The following is a 23,190-nucleotide window of genomic DNA, read 5'->3' as shown; positions in this document are numbered from 1 at the left end:
GTTTGAGCCCAGAGCCTGCCCAGGGGCTCTGCAGAGAGCTGTGCCGGCAGCTCCAGGTGGGACCCCAGCCCCTCTGGGTGCTCCTGTCCAGAGCATCCAGCTGGACCCCGAGCCAGGTCTGCAGCTCCCACCTGGCACCAGCTCCTGCCACTCACAGGCTCCAGCACCCGCAGCAGCCCTGGGCTGTGCCAGAGGCTGCCCAGCCCCGGCTCAGGGAGCACCCCCTCCCCTGAGTGTGTTTGTGTGACCTGCTCAGCCCGGGCGGCCCAAACTGCTGCGTGCTGGGCTAAAACAGATCAGGTTCTTGTTTGCCAGCGCTGGGAGCTGCTGGAACGAGGGTGTGATGAGAAACAACATCGCTGCTGGCACGGACAGTGCCCAGCAGAGCCGTCCCAACAGCCCCGGCGGGTGCCGGGATGAGCTGGGAGATGCTGGGTGTGAGGGCGGCTCTGGGCAGGCACAGGGTGGGGAAAGGGCATCCAGAACGTGGGGAGGAAATAGTTAATGCCCCTCTCGTCCCAATAGGAAGGGACAAATCCTCTCCCCGGCCCAGTGCCCAAATAAACAGGCGGAGCGTTGCGTAAGGACGAGGGTGGGAACTCTCGGTTCTCTCCGGACGGGCGCTCCGGCTCCAGCTCCAGCTCCAGCTCTGCCCCCCGTGCCCAGCCCCCCGTGCCCAGCCCTCGCCCAGGTTTCACCCTTCCTGAGCTCACCTGCCAGCCCCGGCCCCTGCCACTGCCAGCCATGGGTGCTGTCCCCATGGGCAGCCCCGGGTGACGCCTCCGGGAAGCTCTGTGGCACCGCTGCGGTCACTGGGGCGGCTGGAGGGGGTGGCAGGAGGTCCCTGGTGACCTCCCTGGGAATCTGAGTCCATCCACCCCGGCCAGGGGGATGCTGCAGCCGCAGGTGGCGCGGGGACAGGGGTGGCCGCGTCCCCGGGCAGCCCCAGCTGCTGGAAGGTGCCCGGGATGGATGCAGGAAGGGAAGCGGGAGCCGGGCCCCGCTCCCGCCGGGCTCCCTCTGCCGACAGCAGCCCCGGCCAGGCCCCCACGCCACCTCTGCACACCCACTTCACACCTCCTCTCTCCCCTGACCCAAAGTTTGCACTGGAAAATAATAATAATAATAATAATAATAATAATAATAATAATAATAATAATAATAATAATAATAATAATAATAATAATAATAATAATAATAATAAGCCAGACCCAAAATGCATCCCCCAGCCCTGAGAAGCTGAACAGGCTCAGAGAGGAAAGTCTGGAGCCCCCACCCCACCTTCCTGCTCCGGGACCTGGGACCATTTCGCAACACATAAATATAAATAAAAATGAAATATTTAATTTCCTTTTTTTTTTTTTTTTTAAAAAAAAAGAGTACCCCTGACAAAGTGCTTTTTTGAGAATCCTCCCCAGTAAGGTGGGAGGGGGAAGGTGTTTGATGGGGGATATACATAAGAGGAGGGGAAACTGAGGCACGGAATAGTTGCGTCCAGAGTGGCTGGTCCCTGTGCCGAGGCCACCAGCCCCAGTTGTCCCCCCAGGCCAGCCTGAACCACCCTGAGAGCCGCGGGGCCACCAGGCTGTGCACTGGGGTGGGTGACCCGTGGTGCCAGGGTCGTGGTCTCTGGAGCACTGCCCGCACCCCTGGCACCATCACCGCAGGGACATCGCCCGCTCGGGTGCCACACGGCCGCAGGCCGAGGGGGGACAGGGCCATCACGGTGACACTGAGGTGATCGGGAAGCTCGGGAGAGCAGCTCCAGAGCCGTGGGACGCCGCAAATCCCGGGATGAGCAGGCAGGCGGCCCTGCTGTGTCCAGCGGTGCCCATCCTGTGCCCTGGCATGGCCAGTCCCTGTGGGCAGGCTGGGGTGGGCAGCGGGCACGGACCCCCGGGCAGGGCTCCGGCCGTGGGCACCGCGGGGTCCAGCGGCCCCGGGGTCAGCAGCAGCTCTGCTTGGGCTTGTCGTTGGGAGTGAGCTTGATGGAGTCGGTTAAATAACTCTCAAAAATCCCTTTGTACTGGAAAAGAACCGGAGAAGGGAAAGGATGAGTGACCGCAGCTCCGAGCCAGCCTGAGCGGCCCGCGCAGCGCTGCGGGTCAGCCCTGACTTGTGACTAACGGCAAAATCCAGGCAAAAGCCACCCAGCGCAGGGCTTGGGGACACCAATGGCCCCGTGGCACGGCCGCTAGAGGACACTGCTGGCGCGCTCTGGGTGCCACACGCCGCGTTCCCATCGCTGTGGGAAAAGCGCACGGCAATTCCTCCTCCTGTTGATTCGGGATCAAACACTGCTGCGTTTCTCGTTCCCGGGCTCTCCGTTGCAGCAGGAGCTGCTCCACACGGGAGGATCTGTCAGACCAGCCCCGGCTGAGCCCGGCTTTCCCCCAAATCCTCCCCCAGCACAGCTCGGAGCTGGAGGGTGCTCACCGTGCTCAGCGCCTGCTTCGCCAGGGTCTCGAAAGCCTCGGCCACGTTGATGTTGTTCTTGGCGCTGACCTCGAAATACGGAATGTCCTTCTCCTTGCACCAGGCTGAGGCTGTTTCCTTGGGCACCTGCGCGACGGGAGGGTGGAGCCACAGCTCAGGGGTGGCACAGGGGACCCTCCTCACCCATCCACTGCTGGGTGAGGGGGTGCTGGCACTGCCCGAGGTTGTCATTCCTGCTGCCTCTGGTGGGGACAGTCTGTGCCCCAAAGAGCAGCAGGAGGATGTTGCTCATCCCCTCCCAGAGTGCTGGGGGACGTGGCAGCTCCTTGCCTGGAGCTCTGGTTTATGTGAGGATAGGGAAAAGGCTGGTTCTGAGGTGAGGGATCAGCCCTCAAAGCCTTTAGGACCCTACAGCATCCCAATCATGGAATTGTTTAGGTTGGAAAAGACCCTTAAGATCATCAAGTCCAGCCATTAACCCAGCACTAAGCCATGTCCCCAAGTGCCACATCTGTACAAGTTTTAAATCCCTCCAGGGGTGGTGACTCCACCACTGCTCATCCCGCTCTCCCTCCTCCACCCTTACCTGCCGGTCACTGAGGTCTATCTTGTTCCCCAGCACCACCATGGGGAAATCCTGTTCCCTGGGAATGACCTTCTCCAGGAAATCATCTCTCCAGTTGTCCAGGGCCTCAAAGGACTCCCTGTCTGTCACGTCGAAGGCCAGCATGCAGCCGTCTGAGCCTTTGTAGAAGGTCGACACCATGGACCGGAATCGCTCCTGTCCCCCTGTGTCCCAGATCTAGGGCAGAGGAGGGCACATGACAGCAGCAGGGTGGGTGCTGCAGCCCACAGGAGCAGATTCAGGGGGTGCTGAGCCCCCAGAAATCCTGTGGGATTCCAGTGCAGTTCATGGATGCTGAAAATCAGGCTCTGAAAATCAGGTCTGAAAATCGGGCTCTGAAAATCAGGCTTTGAAAATCAGGCTCTGAAAATCAGCTCTGAAAATCAGGCTCTAAAAATCAGCCACGAAAATCTGCTCTGAAAATCGGGCTCTGAAAATCACATCTAAAAACTGGGCTCTGAAAATCAGGCTCTAAAAATCAGCTCTGAAAATCGGGCTCTGCACCTCATGACCCTGGTGGCATTTGGGCACAGCAGGCCAGGGTGGGACGCACAGAGCTGGGGTCAGGGTGGCACCGCGGGCACTGCCAGCTCACCCTGCTCACCTGCAGCTTCAGGGGGGTGTTGTCCACGGCGAGGACCTTGGTGAGGATGCTGGCGCCCAGCGTGGTGCGGTAATCCTCGTAGAACGTCTTGTGCACGTACTGGTGCAGCAGAGAGGTCTTGCCCACGCTGGTGACGAGGAAAGGGGCACTGGTGAGGCTCGGGGGTGGGCAGGGGACACCCAGCACACGCAGGGGGCTTCTCTCCCCGCCAGCTCCTTACCCCAGAGCTCCGATGATGATGATCTTCAGATCCACCTTCTTGCTGGCATCCATGGACGGGCCCTGTGGGGCGAGAGGGGCTCACAGGGCCGTGGGGTGGCACGTCCCGTCCCTGCTCCCACCCTCCGACCCCAGGATGTCGCTGTGCCCTCACCGTGCCAGCATCATGCCCGTGCCATGCCAGCACTTGTGTGCCAGGCATGGTGGGGAGAGAAAAGCCCCCGTGCCAAGCCCGGCCCACGTCCCCGCCCGCTCCCGAGGAGCCGGAGCACGCCCAGACTCGCCGGTTCATCACCATTCAAAGCTGCTGGGAGCCACTTCCCTGCTTCTCCCACCCCCTCTCCAGCGCAGTCCCTCCCCCTAGGCCTGGCACACACGCCTGGGGTGCTGCTGAAAATTAAATTTATTAAAGAAGACCCCAGCCAGAAGGATTTCCTTGGTGCCTCAAGCACCGCCTAGGGAGCATCCCCGCCCAGGAACACCCCGAAATGTCCCCCCAGGATGTGTCCCCATTATGTCCCAGTGTCCCCACATGCTCTGAGCCTGGCCAGGACCCCTGAAACCCCCTCCTCAGGTGGCACCAGCATCCCCCAGCAGCCGCAGCAGCCCCATCCCCACGGCAGCTTCCGACACCGCCGGCCAAGGCACGGATGGAAACACTGGCAGCCTCATCCCTGCATTTTTCCCTGATGCGCTGGCCAGCCCTGCGCCCTTCCCCCTTGGAACACCAGCGGGGAGCTCTCAGCTGTGGGCTCCAGGCCCCCCTGTGCCCCTCTGCCACCCGTGCCCAGCCGCGGGCAGCATCCTCGGCACCGGCAGAGCCTCGTGTCTCAGCACACACAGACTTCCCGGTGCTTTCGCCAGCTTTTTGGGCGGCCAGATGTTTTTAAACTCAAAATGGAGTTTCCCCTCGCTGCTGCTCCGCGGGTCTCGGCTGCCCCCGGGGACTCACCTGCAGAGCACTCACCTGCCGGGGCGGCGGGGCAGCCGCGGCTCCCGGCTCCTGCAGCCGGGCCGGGGAGGGGAGAGGCGAGAGAGGAGGATCCGGGAAGGGGCGGCCGGTCCCTGCCCTCCCGGGGAAGGCGGCTGCGGGGCCCCGCTCCGTGACATCAGCAGAAAGGGGCCGAGATGCCGGCGGGGCTGGAGGAGCCGCGGGCGGGCGCTGGGATGTCCATGGATTCGCCCTCGATTCCCGGCTCTGCCGAGTGTCCCCGGCTCGGGGTCCGATGGGGAAGGGGAACAAGGTTCTCCTCCACTGCTGGAGCTTGGGATTGACTTTTGGCCTCTCCTCTGGCTCAGAATCCCCTCGGTTCCTTTCTGCCACCGCCCCGGGACCCTTTATCTGCGTCCCCGCTGGGGAATTGTTGAGGGATGAGGACAAAAGCCGGGCGGGGCTGTGGCAGCATCCCTGGAGCCATGCCGGACTTTGCTCTGATATCGTGGGATGGGATAAACGGATCTGGGAGCTGGGGTCGGGTGAGGAGGGGCTGGGATCCCTCTGAGGAGCTCTGTGTGGCTTCGCCTCCTTTTCCAGGCAGGAGAGGGGCAGGGTGGGAATCACGAGCATTTCCAGCCCCTCGTGTCACATCCCTGCAGCCCCCAGCCCTCAGGGGTCCCACCCAGCACCCACAGGCAGCACGGGCACCCCAGAAACACCCCAGAAAGAGGGAGCAGAGCTGGTGACGTCTGCAGGAGGATGTGTTCAATCAGTAAATGGGATTTTGGGGATCTCAGCTGCCTCCATGGAGCAATCCCAGCAGCAGGCGGGTGCTCAGGGCTCTTTGGAGTGGGGAAACCTGCTTGGCCACGGCCGCGAAGGCAGAGCTCTGCTTCCCGACGTGCAAGGGCAGGTCCCGTGCCTTTGCCAAGCATTCGGCAGGATTTGGGCTTTGCAGTGGGAGCGGGGTGTCCCCCATCTGTGAACCCTCCCTCATCCTGAACCAGCAGCCCCCCGGTTGATGGTGGTCCCCGTGCCCAGGTTTTGGGATCCCTCCAAGACCACTGGCTTTTGCTTTTCCACTTCCAGTATTTTTGTAGATTTTTTTTTTCCTCTTGGAGCCCCTGATGGGATCTCAGGGAGGATCACTGCACTCAGCAGGACAAACCTTCCTCCCCCTCTTCTCCAGGTGTAATTTTGGGACCTGTCTGGCCAGAAAAATCTGTTTTTCCCCCCAGAGGGCAGGCGCTGGGAGGAGCTGGGCTGAGGCAGGAGAACCTGAGCCAGTTCTTACCAGTGGTGGGTAAAAAGCTGACATTTCCCTGGAGCAGCTCTCCTAATCCCCATTTTCAGCCCCTTTTCACCATCCTGCTTCACCTTTGCTCTTGCAGAGAGAATTTCTAGTTCAACCTCCCCCAGCAACAACTTCTGCCCTGGCTCCTCTCACATGTCCCTGGTGGGACGGGGGATTGCTCACCCTATCAGATGATGGAAGCCTCTCCATGCTGCTGGGGCTGGGGTTTGTGGTCAATCCCAAACTGCAGCTGATGCCCACGGCCACTTCTGCTTTTGGCCAGGATGGCTGTACCCACCAGGGTACATCAGCCTCAGCTCTGGCTTTTGTTTGATTTCTCAGGAAAAGGGATTTTCCCTGCTCTCCCCCTGGGCTGAGATTCTGCCTGGATGAAAGCAGTGGGAGCAGTGGTAGGGAGGAGGTGATGGCCAAGGCGTCGCTCAGCAGCTCCAGGGACCACAGTTTCAGTCCCCTCCTGGCTGCTCCCCTACGTCAGCAGTTCTGAGGAAAATGTGTGGGTTTTGTGGCCTGTGACTGTAAGGAAAGTGATGAAACCCAGGCTGGGGCTGACACAGCTGGGGGAAAGACTTATGGGGACAAGGAGAGGACAGGCTGTGCCCTACAGGGCTGTGGGAGTGAGGGAAAGGGAAGGAAGCAAAGGGCATCCAAGTGTTCCCTGCGCTGCTCAGCCTCCTTGGGGGACAGCAGGATCGCTCGTTATTGGGATGCTCACGTTTGCTCGAGCAACTTCCCCCCCAAACCTGCCAAGAGGGCACGGAATGCCCTGAGATCCCAAAAACACAGCACCAGAGCCATCCTGGGCAACTCCAGGCCAGGCCAGTTCTCACTGCCACCTGCTGTCTGGGGACACTGGGTGGCCCCTGTCGTGCTGGGGGAGCTGGATGCTCCCCCCCAGCTCCTGGGCTCGTGCTCAGCAGCACCTTGGTGTGCTAAGGGTTAAGGTGGAAGAAGGACAGGAGACCTTTGTCCAGCAGCCCCAGCACCTTATCTGGGACTGCAGCAGGGGTGAAGTCAACACAGGAAACGTCACGGAGCCCACACTGGTCAGGGGCACAATCAGTGCCTCTGGGTAAGGCAGATACCTCCCTTTATTGCAAACCACAAGGCTCAGCCGCAAAGTTTACAACCAGATCCCAATATTCCAGAGCTCCCAGACCCAGCCCTGAAGGCTGCTCTGCGCTGGGAGGCCTGGAGCAGGCACCAAGCTGGGCTGGGACATGGACACTCCAGCACCCTGGCCTTGGCTCTGCTGGCCTCGCTTCAGGGTCAGTGGGGAAAGCAGAGCAAAGGCCTGGATAAAAATAACCTTTCTTGTGCTTCCCTTTCTCGCTGCCTCAGCGTGGATCACTCGTGAGCCACTGCCACTCACGCATTGTCACACTCCCGTCAGCAAGTCATGTGTGCCACGGTGACTCCTGGGGAGCCCCGTGGCCAGTAGCCCCTCTGCAGCCCCCCCCAGCCCCCCTTGCCCCCCACACTTTGAGCCAGCCCAGCCCAGGGCTCAGCAGCTGCTTTGCCCTTTTTGCTTCAAGGACCCACCAAGCACATTGTGTTGTGAGATCCCCCAGAGAATCAAAGCAAAATTCACTGGAAATCACCGGTGGCTCCGGGAGTTCTGTGGCACAGAAAGAGCCCCAGGGTCTTTCCAGTCTCCTTGTTACCTTCTTGTTTACCAGCCCCAGCTGAGGAAAGGTGCATTCCCAGTGCTCCCTTGGCCCCTGCCCTGCCCCTGGGGTGCTCAGGGATGGCCACAGCCACCTCCAGGGATTTCTGTTCTACCTGGGCAAGGCATCCCCTTCTTTCTGCCCCTGTGGAAATCCCAGGGAAGCTCCAGCCATGCTGGGAGCACAGCCCTGGCAGTGCCACGGATCACCCAGGGAGGAGAGCAGGACATCCCCAGCGTAACCCTTTGAGATGTGCAGGATTTCTGCTGGGCTGCTGCTGACAGAAGCATGAAAAATTTGGGTTTATTGAAGTTTTTATTGGCTCAGGATTCAAAAACAAAGAATGTGCAGAGCAGATCACAGAGCTGCTCGAGACATTTTTATATCACAGTGTCCTGGCGTGGACTGAACCTCTGCTGGACTCTTCACTGCATCCCTGGGTGTCTTCATCCCCCTGGGGACACTGAGGAGGACAGAGTGACATCCACTGCCCTGCTGAGGTCCGTTCCTCTGCTGCCCCACGGATGTCACAGCCCTAAGGGACGGCAGGGGCCAACCCCACCATGTTATTCCCACGGTCAAAGACGGAGTAGAACTGACGGATGAAAACATCTCCCAAAATCCAGAGGGGTCCTGTGGGAGGGGGGATGTCGCTGCCCTGGAAGCCGCTGGTGCAGAAGGCTGTGCCATCAGCGTACTCCTGGGGGAGGAGAAGTGGAAAGCTGGGGATGAAGCCGAGAGCTTCGTGCACGTGGAAACACCCAGGAACGGTGGCGAAGCAGAAACCAGCAGGGTTTGTCACCCTTGGGGACACACTGCCAGCTCCTGGCATGGGGCTGGGCCACCTTTGCCACTGGAGCAGCTGGGATTTGGGGTTGAGGGAGCCACAGCCATACCACGAGGGTGTAAGCCTGGGCACTGAGCGTGTAGGGCAGCCCGTTGATGGTGATGGTCAGGTCAGGCATCGTGCTGAGGTTGCTGCACTCCACAGCGTACTGGAACAGAGCAGGGGGCTCAGGGGCTGCCCAGGGGGGTCCCTTCCAGCAGAGAAGGGCCCCCAAGGCTTTGTCCCCTCCTGTCCCCACCCTGGCTCTCACCTCTCCATCCATAGACTCAGCCCCAATGAGGTTTTGCAGTTCTTTGATCTCCTTGGTGGGGCCCGTGATGAGCGACGTCCCGGTGTCCACGATGGCCTGGCAGCCGTTGGCACAGAACGTCACTGTCCCTCCCAGCTGGATGCTGGAAGAGGGGAGAAGGTGCAGGAGGGATTTGTCGTGCTCTGCCAGCCCTGCCCTGCCCTCCCTCCCTGCCCAGCACCACTCACTTGTCCAGCTGGATCTGCCAGTAGCCCTGCTGGGTGACTGGCACCCAGTTCAGGGTGCCTGTGAAGCGGGAGGTGTCAAAACCCCCAAAAAGCACCTCTCCTCCCTGGGGGGAGTCAGGGTTCCTGCAGGGAGGAGGAGGAGGAGACGTGAGGGATTTTTGTCCATTTAGCATGAATTTACCCCAACTTTCTCCCCACACATGCTGTAAGGCCAGAGGTCTGTGATGCTCAATCTGGTACCAAACCCCCCTTCATTATCTCAGTAAAATATCTGTATTTTAGCAGCCCCTCCTGCTCCCTAAAGCAATGCCAGACTCCAAGCAACATCCCAGAGCAAAGCCATGTCCATACGAGCTCATGTAGACAGAGAAAATGGGCAGCTCCACCAAATTTTGGGCCATCATGTTGTCGAAGACAGGGGTGACCCCATCCACGGCCAGGGAGGGATAAGCCAGCCCCAGGATCCCATCGAACTCAGCATCCAGGAAGGCTTTTCCCGGCTCACTGATGCTCTCTGCAAACTGCTGGTTGCTCACGGCCAGACCCTCGACCTGCAGGGAGGAGGGGGTTCCGTGGTGGGACCGAGCCCGTGGGCAAGTCCCAGGCACATTGTCCAGAGCAGGGCAACCCAAAGGTCACTCACGGCTACTTGGTCGGATCCGATGATCCCCGTCAGGCTGCCGGTGCCATACTGGATGGAGAAGGGGGTCCCTATCACCTGGTAGGTGCTGGACTGGGTTGGCTGGAACCTGGTGTGCTCAGCTGGGGAAGGAAATGGGATCTGTCACCAGAAATGTCACTTTTTTGCATGGCCACAGCTGCCAGGAACCCCCAGTGAGGCAAAATGATGTAGCAGTGTGGTGTCACCAAAACTCCCGGTTATGGGAGCTCTGCTGAGGGACATGCTGGAGTTTCGAGGGGGGAGAAAACCTCTCCCATTTCAATCTGATGAAGGGTGCAAGGGCTGTTAGGGGGAGCAGGATCAGCAACATTTAATGAGTCCCGAGATGAGCACTGCTGTCCCTGGTTACTGCCAGCAGCAGCCCCAGTTCCTTGCGGGATCCACTCCCAGTCCCCAGTTCCCTGCGGGCTCCAGTCCCAGTTCCCAGTTCCCTGCAGGATCCACTCACATTCCCCAGTTCCCTGTGGGATTCAGTCCCAGTCCCCAATTCCCTGCAGGACCCAGTCCATTCCCCAGTTCTCTGTGGGATCCATTCCCCAGTTCTCTGCGGGATCCACTCCCATTCCCCAATTCCCTGCAGGATCCAGCCCCATTCCCCAATTCCCTACGGGATCCACTCCCATTCCCCAATTCCCTGCAGGATCCAGTCCATTCCTCAATTCCCTGCAGGATCCAGTCCATTCCCCAATTCCCTGCGGGATCCACTCCCATTCCCCAATTCCCTGTGGGATCCAGTCCCAGTCCCCAATTCCCTGCAGGATCCACTCCCATTCCCCAATTCCCTGTGGGATCCAGTCCCAGTCCCCAATTCCCTGCAGGACCCAGTCCATTCCCCAGTTCTCTGTGGGATCCATTCCCCAATTCCCTGTGGGATCCAGTCCCAGTCCCCAATTCCCTGTGGGATCCAGTCCAGTCCCCAATTCCCTGTGGGATCCAGTCCCAGTCCCCAATTCCTGCTGGGCTCTGGGGCAGCCCTGGGACCACTCGGGGATGCTCTGGTCCCTCTGGGCTCTCTGGAGCTGGCTGATCTCCAACAGTCCCAAAAAGCTGCGTTTGTCCCCTGCTGAGCTGTCACCCCCTGCTTTGCCCCCCGATTTCTGTCACCTCTGTTCGGAGGGTCCCCATGGCCCTTGGCTGATGGCCCATGGCCTCTCTGGGGCCAGGGGCTCCCCACTCACCGCAGGCTTTGCTGACACAGTAGACAGAAGGCACCCAGAGGTTGGAGGAGCCCGTGTCGAACACCACGGTGAAATTCTGGGGTGGGGTCCCGATGGAGATCTGCCCGAAATACTCCAACTGCCAAAGAGGGGGGCAGAGAGCACCGTGAGCCACCAGCACAGCCAGAATTGCCAGCAAAACAGAGCCTGGGCTGGGGACAGGAGGGGACACGGATGGGGCTCAGTGTTTGATCTGTGCCGTGCCAGGTGGAATAAAGGAGACAAATATTTAAGGAACAGCAATGGGGACTGAGGACAAAAGGCAGCACGGTGGGTACAGGCCTCTGCCTCTTCCTGGCAAGGCTGGGCCGTGAGGGGACCCTCATCACCAGGCGGGGGCTTTGGGGACGGGGGAACTGGGGAGTGGGATTCTCCTGGGGAGCTCCCTCCACCTCAGTGGGGGGCTCTGCCCTGAAAAGCGTGTAACTTGAATTTTGGAGTAAATCTGTGCCCAGGGGGGCGGGCAGAGCGCGGCAGGGAGGGAGGGGGCTGGCACTGCCTGCCGTGAATGCCCTCCCTTGTCCTCGTCCTGACATCCCCGGGGACAAAGGGCCGGGCAGGCAGCGAGCCCTGGCACGCCGGGCTCTGCCTGGAGCGGGGTTTGCGGGAAGCGCCTGGGCCTCGGGCACTGCTCGGGCAAACTGAGGGTGCTCCCAGCCCTCTGCGCCTCCCTGCTCACGTCCAGGTAGTTGACGAGGGGCTCGTTGGTCTCCGAGAAGGCGGCGCAGTCCTCGCTGCTCGTGTCCGGCCCGGCCGGGGCCCTCCAGAGGTGCGAGAGGTGCGAGAGCTGCCCCCGGTCCCGCAGCAGCTTCCGCAGGGAGCGGCGCCGGCTCAGGGGCACCCTGCGGGGAAGGGCCTGGTCACTGCCGTGGGTGCTGTGCCCACCCTGAGGGTGCTGGGCACTGCCGTGGGCACTGTGCCCAACCTGAGGGTGCTGGTCACTGCCGTGGGCGCTGTGCCCACCCTGAGGGTGCTGGGCACTGCCGTGGGTGCTGCCCCATGTCCTGTGCCCACCCTGAGGGTGCTGGGCACTGCCGTGGGTGCTGCCCCATGTCCTGTGCCCACCCTGAGGGTGCTGGGCACTGCCGTGAGTGCTGCCCCATGTCCTGTGCCCACTCAGAGGGTGCTGGGCACTGCCGTGGGCGCTGTGCCCACCCTGAGGGTGCTGGGCACTGCCGTGGGTGCTGTGCCCACCCTGAGGGTCCTGTCACTCTTTGCTGTGCCCACCCTGAGGGTCGTGTCACTCTTGTGGGTGCTGCCCCATGTCCTGTGTCCACCCTGAGGGTCTTGGCACTCCCATGGGTGCTGCCCATGTCCTGTGCCCACCCTGAGGGTGCTGGGCACTGCTGTGGGTGCTGTGCCCACCCTGAGGGGCCCTGGTCACTCCCATGGGTGCTGCCCCATGTCCTGTGCCCACCCTGAGGGTCTTGGCACTCCCATGTGTGCTGTTCACGTCCTGTGCCCACCCTGAGGGTCCTGGCACTGCCAGGATGGAGGTTCAGAGCCCACATCCCTCCCGCACAACGATTTCCTGCCGAGGCACAGCAGAAGAGGGGCACTGGATGTGTTTTAGGGCACAGGAAATCAAGGCCAGAGCTGGCAGGAGAGCGTCCAGGCCCTGGCAGTGACAGCAGGGGCAGCTCGGTGCCAGCGAGGGGAAGGACCTTCGGGCTGGGCAGGGCCAAGGGGAATCCAGCCTGGTTTTTCCTGCCCTCCCTGCTCGCACAAATCCCTTCGCAGCCCCTCCTGCTGCTGCCAGGCTCTGCCCAGAGGGACGGAGAAGCCAGAAATCCCAGCGTGGTGCCAGCGCTCTGGCACAGCCGCGGGGTGCCCAGGCTGAGCTCTGCCCCCCGTCACAGCCCTGGCAGTGAATCCCCCAGACCCCGGGGACCCTGGGGACCCCCTTACCTCCTCAGGGCGCTGGCCAGGGCCAGGCAGAGCGCGGCGAGGAGCAGCAGGCGCCTCATGGCGTGGCTCGGTGGCTGTGCCCGCCGCGGTGCCGCTCTTATACCCGCGGTGCCAGGCTCGATAACGGCCGTGCCAGAGTCAACACCGGGCTCGGGCACCCACAATGAATCACTGGCCACGGCCCAGGCGAGGCTGAGCGGGCGCTCTGGGGTCACGTTTGCTTTTCTGGGTGAGGACGGCGCTGGGGGGCCTGTGGGAGCCGAGCAGGGGCGGGTTTGGCTGATTTGGGGGCAGCGGTGATCCCGCAGAGGGAGCAGAACGGGGTCCTCATCCCAGCACCAGTCCCCAGCACCAGCCCCTTATCCACAGGTGGAAACCCCCCAGAATGCTTTAGAGGAACATTTCCCTTCTCCTTCAGCCCACAGCCCCACCCCAGGGAGCTGCCCGTGGCCATGGGGTGCCCCAAACCCCGGCAGATGCGGGGAGCTGCAGGAAAGGGATGTGTTTGTACCATCAGCCACCGAGCTAATTTTAAAAGGCAAAGACTAATTAGCAGTGATGAACGGCTCGGGAATCCTCAACTTTCCCTTGCAAAGGCCGGGAAGGAGCAGCTTTCCATGGGAGACAGCTCCCTGCTGCTCTGCAGGCGCTGATGGGCTCGTCCCCTGGTTTGTTTTACCCAGGACGATTGCCTCATTAAAGCCTCAGCGAGTGCAAACAGAAAATGCTGAAGAACAAATAAAGCCTTCAGACATGGGGGGAGGTGAGTGAGGGCAGCAAGTGGGGGCAGGTGAGGGTTTTCCTGCTGCCACCATCTCCCAGGCCCTTATTTTCCATGCTGTCCTTGTTTTCCATGGTTTTGGCAGTAAAAGAACTGATGGTGGGTGCTGCAGGGGGTGTTCTGCTCAGCCAGCCCCATTCACGTGATTAACAGGGTTTAGCACCGTGCTAATCAATTTTTTGTTTGTCCCAGCGAGCCTCTTTTATCGAATTAAATTTTATCTAATTAAAGCCCTCGCCCAGGAAATTAAAGTCCTCATCTGTGAGGCACAGGTACCGAGGGTGGCTGGGGACAGCTGAGTCACGTCCTGCTGTCACCGGGATCTTGTGTCCCCATCCCTGGAGATGCTGCCAGGCCTCTCCTCTCCCCAGCTTTGCAGGCAGATTAAGCTTTAAAAAAATCCATCCATTATTTCTCGATGTGAGCAGGAAAATGTTGGGCACAGCACAGTTGATGCCGAAGGCACATGCAGCTGTTTTTTCAAAACAAATGAAAATTCCCTGCATTCCCCCATGCTGCAATTTTTTTTTTTTTTTTTTTACTGAGTGGCTTTTATACAAATTTATTCTCTATTTCCCATTTTGAGATGCAGTTTAATGTACCACCCTCCCTCCTTGTCCTAATCACATATTCATGGATTAGAAAAGAAACTTCCTAAAACAAAAGCAGCTGCAGTAAGTGCCAGATAAGCTGAAAACAGCAAGTGGATTGTTCCAGACATGGTTTATAACCCGAAAATCCTATCAGAAAACCCAGCCTGAAGGGTCACTGGGCTTTGGAGATAAAAGTGAGGGTGAGCAGCAGCACAGACACGCCAAACACTTTAAGTGAAATAGTTTATTTTGTGGAAAATATCCCCCAGTTGGATCATCATAATCTGCAAACTCCTGGCAGCGGGTTCAGCATTAAAATAGGAAGATGAAAGTCATAACGAGGACAGACCTTTCATTTAGAAATTTTTGCAGCGAAGCAAATCTATTTTGTCTTTTGAGTTATTTTAGAAGCAATTTTAAAAGCTCAACTCTTAGGGGCACTTCAAAATTGTTATTTCAAGTAGAAATTTTTCTCTGTGTTTTGAGAGCAACTGGGCTGGATTTGCACAGAAAATTGGGTCAAAAGGGCTTTGTTTCATACATATTCCAGCTGTACCTCAGTGTGTGGAATGCAGGGGGAAGAGATGCCCAATTGCCAAGCCTTGGTGTCCCTCAGCTTGGCAGGGCCAGCCTGTGCTGCTCTGGAGAAATTGAGGAAAGGTGACCCCAGCTCCTGCAGTGTTCCAGGCTGGTAAGAAAGGAAGGGTCTCTGTCCCCAGCTGTGTCCCACCCCTCCAGGCCCACCCAGCTGGATCAAAAATAGATTTGGCCCCTTGGATGAAAAAAATACCTCTCAGCAGCTCTGTGTGAAGCACTTTCCTTGTTTAAAAAACCTGTTCTCAGGCTAAAAATGTGTTATCTGTGTTCCTTCTTACACATTTCCTTTAGTGGAGCCACTGCCCTGGCTGATTCACACTGTGCCCCAGCAGTGTTTTGTAAAAAACCCTTTTTTTCTGCCTTTATCAGACACTTCTCCCACCTGTTAATCTGTTTATCCACCACCGAGCACTTGAAAGCGCTGCAGCAGCAAACTCTCACCTGAAAAAAAATCAACAAACAAGCAAGTTTTGGTTAAATAAACCCCGAAATATTTACCTGGGGTGCAGCAGCTGTGAGGAGAGCAGGACCAGCCTCTGGTGATGAGCTGGTGGATGGTGGGAGCAGTGCCAGGGATGAAGGGGAATTTAGGAAGCGACCCCAACTTGTGATGCAGCTCCAGGGGTAGGTGATGCTTTTTGAAATCTTCTTTTTGCTTTTAGATAATCCAGGGGGATCCTTTGGGATGTTATATCCCTGGGCCAGGATTGCTGTGGGCTGGTGGAGGTGTTGAAAGGCGAGCAGGCACCGTCCCCATGAGTCAGGCACCTTGAAATAAGAAGGGAATTTCTTGTTCCTTTCTGCCAGGGCACCCCCAGAGCTACAAACCCCACAGTTCCTACGAACCAGCAGCCAGCACTCCCCAAACCTCCTGGGAACTCTCAGGATGGGATCTGCCAGGCTGCTGCTTGCACCCCAAAGCTTGCAGAGCATTTTCCAGAGTGTGGGCAGGTGGATGCCCACCCACCCCAGCAGCCATGGAGCCCAGGTGGTGTTAAAAGGCTTTATCCCTGTGGAAAATGTTTGCTTGGAAGCACCCCGAGCTGGTTTTGGGTGGCAGCTGAGTTGAGCTGGGCACAGCTCCGCCAGCACCGCTTGGCTCCAAGGAAGCTCAGCTGAATTTTGGGACAAAGCTGCTGGAAGACAGAGAATTGATGGAGGGGTGCAGGAGCAAAACAGCTGCAGAACAGCAGAGAAACACCCCAATATATTTAAATGAGGCCGCTGGCAGAGGGGAGGTGTCATGGAACTCGCGTGGGCTCCTTGGTGCCTCTGACCTGGGGGGGTAGAGCGTGACCGCATCCGGCACCGCCGCGCTGCCAGACCCCGCTCTGCACCCAAATCCTGCTGAAACGGCCCCAAATCCTGCTGAAACGGCCCCAAATCCTGCTGCCTGCACGGCCCCAGCTGCCCCGAGCCGTGGGGCAGGGAAGGTTGGAAAACTCCGAGCCCAGGTAAGCCCGCGTTGGGCGCCGCGCTCCGGGTGCGGTGAAGCAGAGGGTGGAACAGCGGGAGCAGAGCCGGGCTGAGAATCCCCCTGGGCACGTCTTGGTGCCATCCAGTGAGCCAGCTGGGCCTGGCTCAAGTGGGATGAAAATAATTTGGGGCATTCTGGAGCTTTCACTCACGTTTAGCCGAGCGCAGGTGCCTCAGGTTGACCCTCGCTGCCCGGCCAAGGAGCAGCTCCCTGCAAGCCTTGATTTCAGCATTTTCTTGAGAAAGGGTTGAAGTCTTGGAGGCTGCAGGCTCACAGAAGTTCCCCGAGGCCCCCCAAAAAAAGCATATTTGGTGCTAGGCTCTCACTGGCTGCTGTGTCAAATCAGATTTTTTGATACCCACCCGCTATCTGCACCTCCATCTTGCTGTACCCACCTCGGCACAGAAGCTGCTGATAGTTGGATTTGGGGCTTATTTTGCAATTTCCTTTTGAGCAGCTCATTTTTCAGATCCTTATCTGTTGCTGCAGCAGCATCTCCTGCCCCACAGTAGGAAATGAGGCTTTCAAGAGTGGCAGCCCTTTGAGAAGGATATTTGGGGACAGATTTATTCAGTAAGGGAGGGGGGAAATTTCTGCAAAAAAATGAACTTTCAGCTTGGCAGTCATCAAACTGTTTGCATGAGTGGAATTTTGCAGGAGATTGGTGGTTATCAGGAAAGCTTTTGATGAATTAAGCTCAGAAATGTGTCATAGAGGAAATGATAGAATCTGCTCCACAGAATGGATAATGCCTTTGCTCTATCAATTTATCCCTCAGCCTATCAATCAAATTATCATGGCTGCTTTAATCACTGTAGCAAAGCCTGAGCTGAAGATCTCTCCCTATCAGCCATTTATAAATAGCGAGTGTATAACACTGAGGGAGGATTTAAAGTGCTTTTTTTTGCAAGTGAAAGCTCACAAATGGAGCACCCCACTGCTATTTTTACAAAATGAACACCCCTATCTTTTATTGTAAATCTCTTGAGTGTTATGGCCAGAAGTGCCAAGCCAAGGGGCTCAGCCCAGGCATTGGTGATTTCTGATTTTCTGCCTTAAACCCTCTTAACCTCACCAGGACTGAAGCTCTCACAGTATCAAATCCAAGGTGTTTCAGACACTGAGGTGTTGGAGGGCCTCTGATATTTCTGTCTGGACCTTGACTGATGCAAGATTCTCACACCAACCCATGACCTTCCTTTGGTTACTTTTTCCATGGATTTTTTTTCTTCATCTTGTAGTTTTCTTTTATTTTTCTTTTTTTCTTTTTTCTTTTTTCTTTTTTCTTTTTTCTTTTTTCTTTTTTCTTTTTTCTTTTTCCTTTTTTCTTTTTTTTTTTTTTTTTTTGTGGATTAAAAAGAGAAAAAGAAAGTAAAACAAAATGAACCATGAGAGAGGATTAAAGCAAGAAGAACAAATTTCAGTTTTGTTCCAGTGGGGCCCAGAAAGTCCAGACAAGTCTCAGATATGAGCTTGTATAAAGGCATTAATTCAGTGATAAGGGACAGCCCGTAGCTCTGTGAGGGTGTGAACCAGAGGGATTCTCACAGGGGGAGGGCTGGGATAACATAAAAAAACCTTTATTTCACATCTGCAACATCCAACCACTGCTTCCAAGTGCTGAGCCTGATCTCCAGCTCCTGTGCAGCAGCGTGATGCTCAATGGCACCATTTTTCTGCTTGCCACCAGGTCCTGTTGCCTCTGTGTGTCCCCCCAGGCCCTGGAGACGCCTCAGCAGGAGGATGAGCTCTTGTGCATGGTGAGTGCAGCACCCTGGGGCACAGAGCCCTTCACAGCACCCCTGGGACCAGCCCAGGCCAGGCTGGACAGGGCTCTGAGCAACCTGGTCTGGCTGAAAATGTCCCTGCTCATGGCAGGGGGTGACCTTCAAAGGTCCCTCCCCACCCAACCCATTCCATCATTCCACAATTCTGTAATTCCATCATATCTGTCATGCCTCTCTCCCCTCCAGCACCACATTCCCCCCCTGGAGGCTTTTGAAAACCCTTCTGGGGCAGGGAACTCAAATCATTCTTCAAAACCAAGCCCCGCATTTTGGGCCACCAAAACCCCAAAACCAAAAAGCAAAACCGAAAGCTACCAGCAAACCTGAGTCTAAAACGTGCCTTGAAGCCATGGGGGGATTGAAAAGAGTTTGGTGCTTTCAGTGAGACTGAATGGTTTTCTCTCGTTCAGCTGGATTCCTGCTGTCTCCTCACTTGTCACCTTGATACTCCACCCTCTCCTCTTGCTGGCCCTTTACACCATGCTCAGCAGGAAAATTGGTAATTAAGAAATGGCTTTTCCCGGTGATTTCCTGGTTTGGGGTTGGGTGTGGGATGGGAAAGGGGCAGGGCAGGGCTGGGCTGGGCTGGCTGTGAGCCGTGGTGACATGGGTGACATGGCTGTACACATCAGTGAGCTTTGTACGACCCTGTGTTGCTTCAAAACCGTTTTCTTTTATTGCTCTTTTAGTAAAGAGCTGGGGAAATACCAAGAATCAGCTCACAGAGTATTAATTCAGACGAGGCTGCAATTTCTAGCAGGGAATTCTTTCACACCACCTGCTTCCACATTTGCACAGAGCCCAGCTCTGCCTTGGGTCAAAATCATTCCAAACTTGCAAGAAGAGGCCCTGACACTGTGATTTGTCACTGGAGCCTCTCCTGGCAGGAAAACAGGGCCCTGGTTGATCTCAGTAATTGAGTTGATGGATATGAGCCTGCTCCAGTGCACAGCAATCATTATTTTGGGGTGGGCTGGTTTGCACTGGGGCTGCTGGAGCAGGGTGGGGTGTGCTGGGCACAGCAGGGACCAGGGCTCACTCTCCTCTTGCTCACAGCCCAGCATTCCTGCAGGATGCAGGTGAGCAGCAGCCCTGGGGAGCATCCCAGCCCTCACCCCACCCCAGCTCCGGCCTCAGCACCGGGAGGGGACACGGCACAAAAACACCCCGGGGCACAAAAACACCCCGGGGCACAAAACCCATCACCAGCCTATGCAGGTAAGGGGCTCTGCAGCAATGGGGCACTGTCCCGGCACAGGGATGGGAATTTTTGGGTGGCATTTGTGTGATGTCTCTTCCTTACAAGCTCTGGACACTCTGGGAGTGGAAGCAAGGGAGGGAGAAGGGTCAAGCAGGAGCTGCCTCCTCTTCCCATTGCCCCCACCCAGCTGGGCTCTCCCTGCCCCCTCTCTCCCAGGAAAGTGAGGCTGGGTGGGATCAAACTGGTGCTTTGTGGATCAGAATTTTCACTTCTGAGCACGTTGGCTTTTTCTCCCTTGCTCCTTTTTCCCCTTTAACCCTTTGGGAAGTGCTGGGGTGGTAAATATTTCCTGTTTTTAAGGGAGCAGTGACACATCTTCAGACACCTCGGAGGACTCGGACAACCCTTTCTGCCCTCAGGTACCACGGGCAAAATCATCCCCAGCCCACCTGGTACTGTGTGCAGCTCGAGACCCCCAGAGCAGCATCAGGAGGGGCAAATCCATCAAACCACATTGAAATTCCATAAGTAAGGGCTGGGGTGGTTGTTGTCCCTTGTCACTCGCACCCATTCAGAGGGAAGCATCCCTGGGCACTTTAGGAAAATTAGGCAACAAAATCTTCTCTCTGAGGGTGGGGAGGCCCTGGCACGGGGTGCCCAGAGCAGCTGTGGCTGCCCCTGGATCCCTGGAAGTGTCCAAGGACAGGTTGGACAGGGCTGGGAGCAGCCTGGGACAGTGGAAGGTGTCCCTGCCATGGCAGGGGGAATGGGATGGGCTTTAAAGTCCCTTCCAACCCAACCTATTCCATGATTCCCTGAATTGGTGCATGGGCTTACGGGCAAAGGCTCCTGGGTGGGTGCTGGGGCCTGACCTGGGGTTCATTTTGCTCCTGCAGGGCCCTGGCTCAGGGGAAAACCTCAATTACACATCCCTGGTGTTCCCAGAGAAAGGCTACGAGCCAGGCTCTGCCCAGGACTACGAGAACATGAAGACTGGGATGGATTACGTCAACGTGGACCCAGAGAAGAGGAAAACACATTTCTGGCCCTTCTCCATGCCGAGGGCATCCAAGGGTGTGGAGTACACCGAGGTGAAGCTGTCACACCAGGGTGAAGCTGTGGCACCGATGTGAAGCTGTCACACCAGGGTGAAGCTGTCACACCAGGGTGAAGCTGTCACACCAGGGTGCTGCTCAGAGGTGCCCAAAGCCCCCAGCAGCTGCACAGCTGGCACTGTCCCCCCCCCCCCCGGGGCACTGCCTGGCACAGGCTGCAGCACTTGTACCACCCCGACCCGCAGGCACAGCTTCCTTGGCTTTTCCTTAAAGGCTCCACTGTTCCTCAGGGTTGTTCCAGGATGTGCCAGGGGCAGGGGAGGGTTCCTCCCAGCCAGGCTGGAATCAGCTCTCCACTTCTGTGTCATGGCCCTTTCCTCCTCATTTCATGAAAGCAAAAGAAATATCCTCCCCTCGCCTCTCAAAATGGGCAGTTGGGAGGGAGATGCAGTGATCCTCAAAACCTGCACTGAGCTGGCTGGCAGCTCCTCTCAGTGATGTTGTTTTGCTCATCAGCTTCATAAAATCCTTGTAAATACAGTTTTTCCACTGGCTTTTCCCTCTCTCTGTCTCCCACCTTTTGCTTTCCCTGCTTTGTCCCTGCTCCAGGTGCTGGGCTCAGTCTCTCCCCACCTGGGCCATGTCCCTGCTCCTCACTCTGCATTTTGTTACTTTTGAATTTTCAAGAAATAAACGTCCAAAATGCCTGGGAATGGGAACACTGCCCCAGTGGGAGCTCGGTGAGGGGGATGGAGCTGCTGCCTCCCAGCACAGGGAGGGATGGAGCTGCTGCCTCCCCTTCCTCAGGGCTGGAGCTGCCCCAAGTGCATTTTAGACGGGCTCAGCAACGCTGTGATTTAATGAAAGTTGTGAGACGATTGATTTGGGATTGATCAGTGGCTGGGGGAGCCAGGCCCTCCTGCTTTCATGACCTTGTGGTGCAGATCTGGCCCAGCTCGAAGGGCACGTGAAGGAAAATGTTGCAAAAACCCCAATAATTCCTGGGTAACGTTGGAAAACCCAGGAGAGGTGTGATTGTGGGACTGGAGGTGAGGCCAAAACCAGTGAGTGGAAGCTTCTGAGAAATTTGATTCAAATGCCTGGCGATTAAAAAGTGAAAATATTGGAGATTTCAAAATATTTTACTCTTAATGTTTTATTTTTACAGCTTTAGCCTGTGATAGTGGAAGGAATAATGCCCCTGGCTCACAGGGAATTTGGAACCTTCGCTGGACACCTGGACATCACCCCCAGCAGCTTTTGAGCTCAACTGAGCTAATGGATGCTCTTTCCTGCCTCATCCATGATTTATTCCTGCACAAAACAGCTCCTGGGAGCAGGGCAGGGGCCAGGCTGGGACTGCAGGGGAACTGAGTTCCCTGCTCCCCGAGCCCCGGGTGGTTTTGGGCCCCTGATCCCTGCAAAATCAGCCAAAAGCAACAGCAGGGAGAGAGCAGCTCCCTGGGATGCAGCAGATGTTGGGCACGGGAAGGGGCTGGGAGCAGAGCTGATGGGAAGAGGGCACGGGGGGAGTCAGGATGCGCCCGGCTGAGCTGGAGCTGCTCCCAGCAGCTCCTTGGGGGTGCCAGTGCCGCATTTGGGGCGCTCCAGCGGGCACAGCGTGGTGCAGACAGCTGTGCCCCGCACGAGGGGACGCGACAGCGCCGTCCCTGGCCCGGGGGAGGTGGCAGGGGGGCAGTTCCAGGCCAGAGCAGCTCTGCAGCCCCGCGGGGGGACAGCTCTGTCCCCGCTGTGTGCTCGGCCAGCAACGCCCCGAGGATGCGAGAGGAGGAAGCGGCGGCGAGCTCTGGAGCAGATGGAGGCGCGTTGCCGCCTGCTGTGCTCCGGCTGCTTTGCTGGCAGCTGGGAACGCAAAACTCCGGTCGCTCCAGGAGGATTTTGTGGATGCAGCATCCCCTGATCCCGAAAGGTGCAGGATCCCCTGTTCCCGAAGATTCAGGATCCCTTCCCGAAGGATGCAGGATCCTCTGTTCCCAAAGATTCAGGATCCCTTCCCGAAGGATGCAGGATCCCCTATTCCCGAAGGATGCAGGATCCCCTGTTCCCGAAGGTTGCAGCATCCCTTGATCCCGAAGATTCAGGATCCCCTGTTCCTGAAGATTCAGGATCCCCTGTTCCCGATAGGCGCAGCATTCCCTGATCCCGAGAGGCGCAGGATCCCCTGTTCCCGGAGGATGCCGCATCCCTTCCCGGAGGCTGCAGCATCCCTGCCCGGAGCAGAGCAGCCAGAGGTTTCCCTAAACACGGGTGGGGGTGGATGCTGTGGGCAGGCAGCGGCCGGAGGGGCTCTGTCCATCCCCCGCACACACGGCAGCGAGGACAAGGCGGACGGCGACGCCTTTCTGGGTGAAACATTGCGATTCCTGCAAAACGCGGTGCCACCAGGTGGGGAGAGCCGCGCTCTGCAGCGACAGAGCGGGCGGTGTCTCACCTGGCGGTGTCACACCTGGCGGTGTCTCACCTGGCGGTGTCACACCTGGCGGTGCCACACGTCGCGGTGTCACACCTGGCGGTGTCTCACCTGGCGGTGTCTCACCTGGCGGTGTCACACCTGGCGGTGTCTCACCTGGCGGTGTCTCACCTGGCGGTGTCACACCTGGCGGTGTCACACGTCGCGGTGTCACACCTGGCGGTGTCACACGTCGCGGTGTCACACCTGGCGGTGTCTCACCTGGCGGTGTCACACCTGGCGGTGTCACACGTCGCGGTGTCACACCTGGCGGTGTCGCAGCTGCCACCGCCGCAGC

At 57.7% G+C, this 23,190-nt stretch overlaps 3 protein-coding genes across 8 annotated transcripts; 1 reads left to right on the top strand and 2 right to left on the bottom strand.

Moving 5' to 3' along the window:
- Positions 1 to 1,298: 1,298 nt before the first annotated feature.
- RAB7B (RAB7B, member RAS oncogene family) lies at positions 1,299 to 4,935 on the bottom strand. Of its 2 annotated transcripts, none has more exons than XM_053963781.1 (6): positions 4,837 to 4,935; positions 3,886 to 3,947; positions 3,666 to 3,792; positions 3,023 to 3,238; positions 2,437 to 2,562; positions 1,299 to 2,026 (listed from the first exon to the last, which is right to left on the bottom strand). In XM_053963781.1, the coding sequence occupies exons 2-6, from the start codon at positions 3,936 to 3,938 to the stop codon at positions 1,946 to 1,948; spliced, it is 603 nt and encodes a 200-aa protein (XP_053819756.1). In that variant the 5' UTR covers positions 3,939 to 3,947; positions 4,837 to 4,935; the 3' UTR covers positions 1,299 to 1,945. The 2 variants fall into 2 exon arrangements, with proteins under 2 accessions (XP_053819756.1, XP_053819755.1); XM_053963780.1 differs by having other exon boundaries at positions 4,852 to 4,927.
- Positions 4,936 to 8,096: 3,161 nt separating this feature from the next.
- Positions 8,097 to 13,156, bottom strand: CTSE (cathepsin E). Its single transcript, XM_053963773.1, has 9 exons — positions 12,932 to 13,156; positions 11,703 to 11,865; positions 10,985 to 11,102; positions 9,768 to 9,886; positions 9,476 to 9,675; positions 9,125 to 9,247; positions 8,898 to 9,039; positions 8,697 to 8,795; positions 8,097 to 8,500 (listed from the first exon to the last, which is right to left on the bottom strand). The coding sequence occupies exons 1-9, from the start codon at positions 12,988 to 12,990 to the stop codon at positions 8,336 to 8,338; spliced, it is 1,188 nt and encodes a 395-aa protein (XP_053819748.1). The 5' UTR covers positions 12,991 to 13,156; the 3' UTR covers positions 8,097 to 8,335.
- Positions 13,157 to 13,244: 88 nt separating this feature from the next.
- On the top strand, positions 13,245 to 21,471 carry RHEX (regulator of hemoglobinization and erythroid cell expansion). 5 transcript variants are annotated; one of them, XM_053963774.1, is made up of 7 exons: positions 13,245 to 13,694; positions 14,856 to 14,996; positions 18,070 to 18,139; positions 18,577 to 18,665; positions 19,239 to 19,384; positions 19,728 to 19,786; positions 20,264 to 21,471. In XM_053963774.1, exons 2-7 carry the CDS (start codon positions 14,875 to 14,877, stop codon positions 20,498 to 20,500), a joined length of 723 nt encoding a protein of 240 aa, XP_053819749.1. In that variant the 5' UTR covers positions 13,245 to 13,694; positions 14,856 to 14,874; the 3' UTR covers positions 20,501 to 21,471. The 5 variants fall into 5 exon arrangements, with proteins under 5 accessions (XP_053819749.1, XP_053819752.1, XP_053819750.1 ...); XM_053963777.1 differs by having other exon boundaries at positions 13,245 to 16,356; XM_053963775.1 differs by having other exon boundaries at positions 13,245 to 16,356; positions 19,223 to 19,384.
- Positions 21,472 to 23,190: the final 1,719 nt, after the last annotated feature.

This window comes from Vidua chalybeata, chromosome 24 (genome assembly GCF_026979565.1).
Source record: "Vidua chalybeata isolate OUT-0048 chromosome 24, bVidCha1 merged haplotype, whole genome shotgun sequence".
NCBI lineage: Eukaryota > Metazoa > Chordata > Aves > Passeriformes > Viduidae > Vidua > Vidua chalybeata.
This window is presented reverse-complemented; position numbering and strand designations above follow the sequence as displayed.

Coding starts and splice junctions, on each gene's coding strand:
- RAB7B (XM_053963781.1), bottom strand. CDS start 3,938: ATGGATGCCAGCAAGAAGGTGGATCTGAAGATCATCATCATCGGAGCT. Junction 3,793..3,885: donor ATCATCATCGGAGCTCTGGG/GTAAGGAGCTGG, acceptor CCTCGTCACCAG/CGTGGGCAAGACCTCTCTGC. Junction 2,027..2,436: donor CGAAGCAGGCGCTGAGCACG/GTGAGCACCCTC, acceptor GTTCTTTTCCAG/TACAAAGGGATTTTTGAGAG.
- CTSE (XM_053963773.1), bottom strand. CDS start 12,990: ATGAGGCGCCTGCTGCTCCTCGCCGCGCTCTGCCTGGCCCTGGCCAGC. Junction 11,103..11,702: donor CCCTCGTCAACTACCTGGAC/GTGAGCAGGGAG, acceptor CCTCTTTGGCAG/TTGGAGTATTTCGGGCAGAT. Junction 9,676..9,767: donor TCGGATCCGACCAAGTAGCC/GTGAGTGACCTT, acceptor TCCTCCCTGCAG/GTCGAGGGTCTGGCCGTGAG.
- RHEX (XM_053963774.1), top strand. CDS start 14,875: ATGCAGGGGGAAGAGATGCCCAATTGCCAAGCCTTGGTGTCCCTCAGC. Junction 14,997..18,069: donor TCCTGCAGTGTTCCAGGCTG/GTAAGAAAGGAA, acceptor GCTTGCCACCAG/GTCCTGTTGCCTCTGTGTGT. Junction 18,140..18,576: donor AGGATGAGCTCTTGTGCATG/GTGAGTGCAGCA, acceptor TCTCTCGTTCAG/CTGGATTCCTGCTGTCTCCT.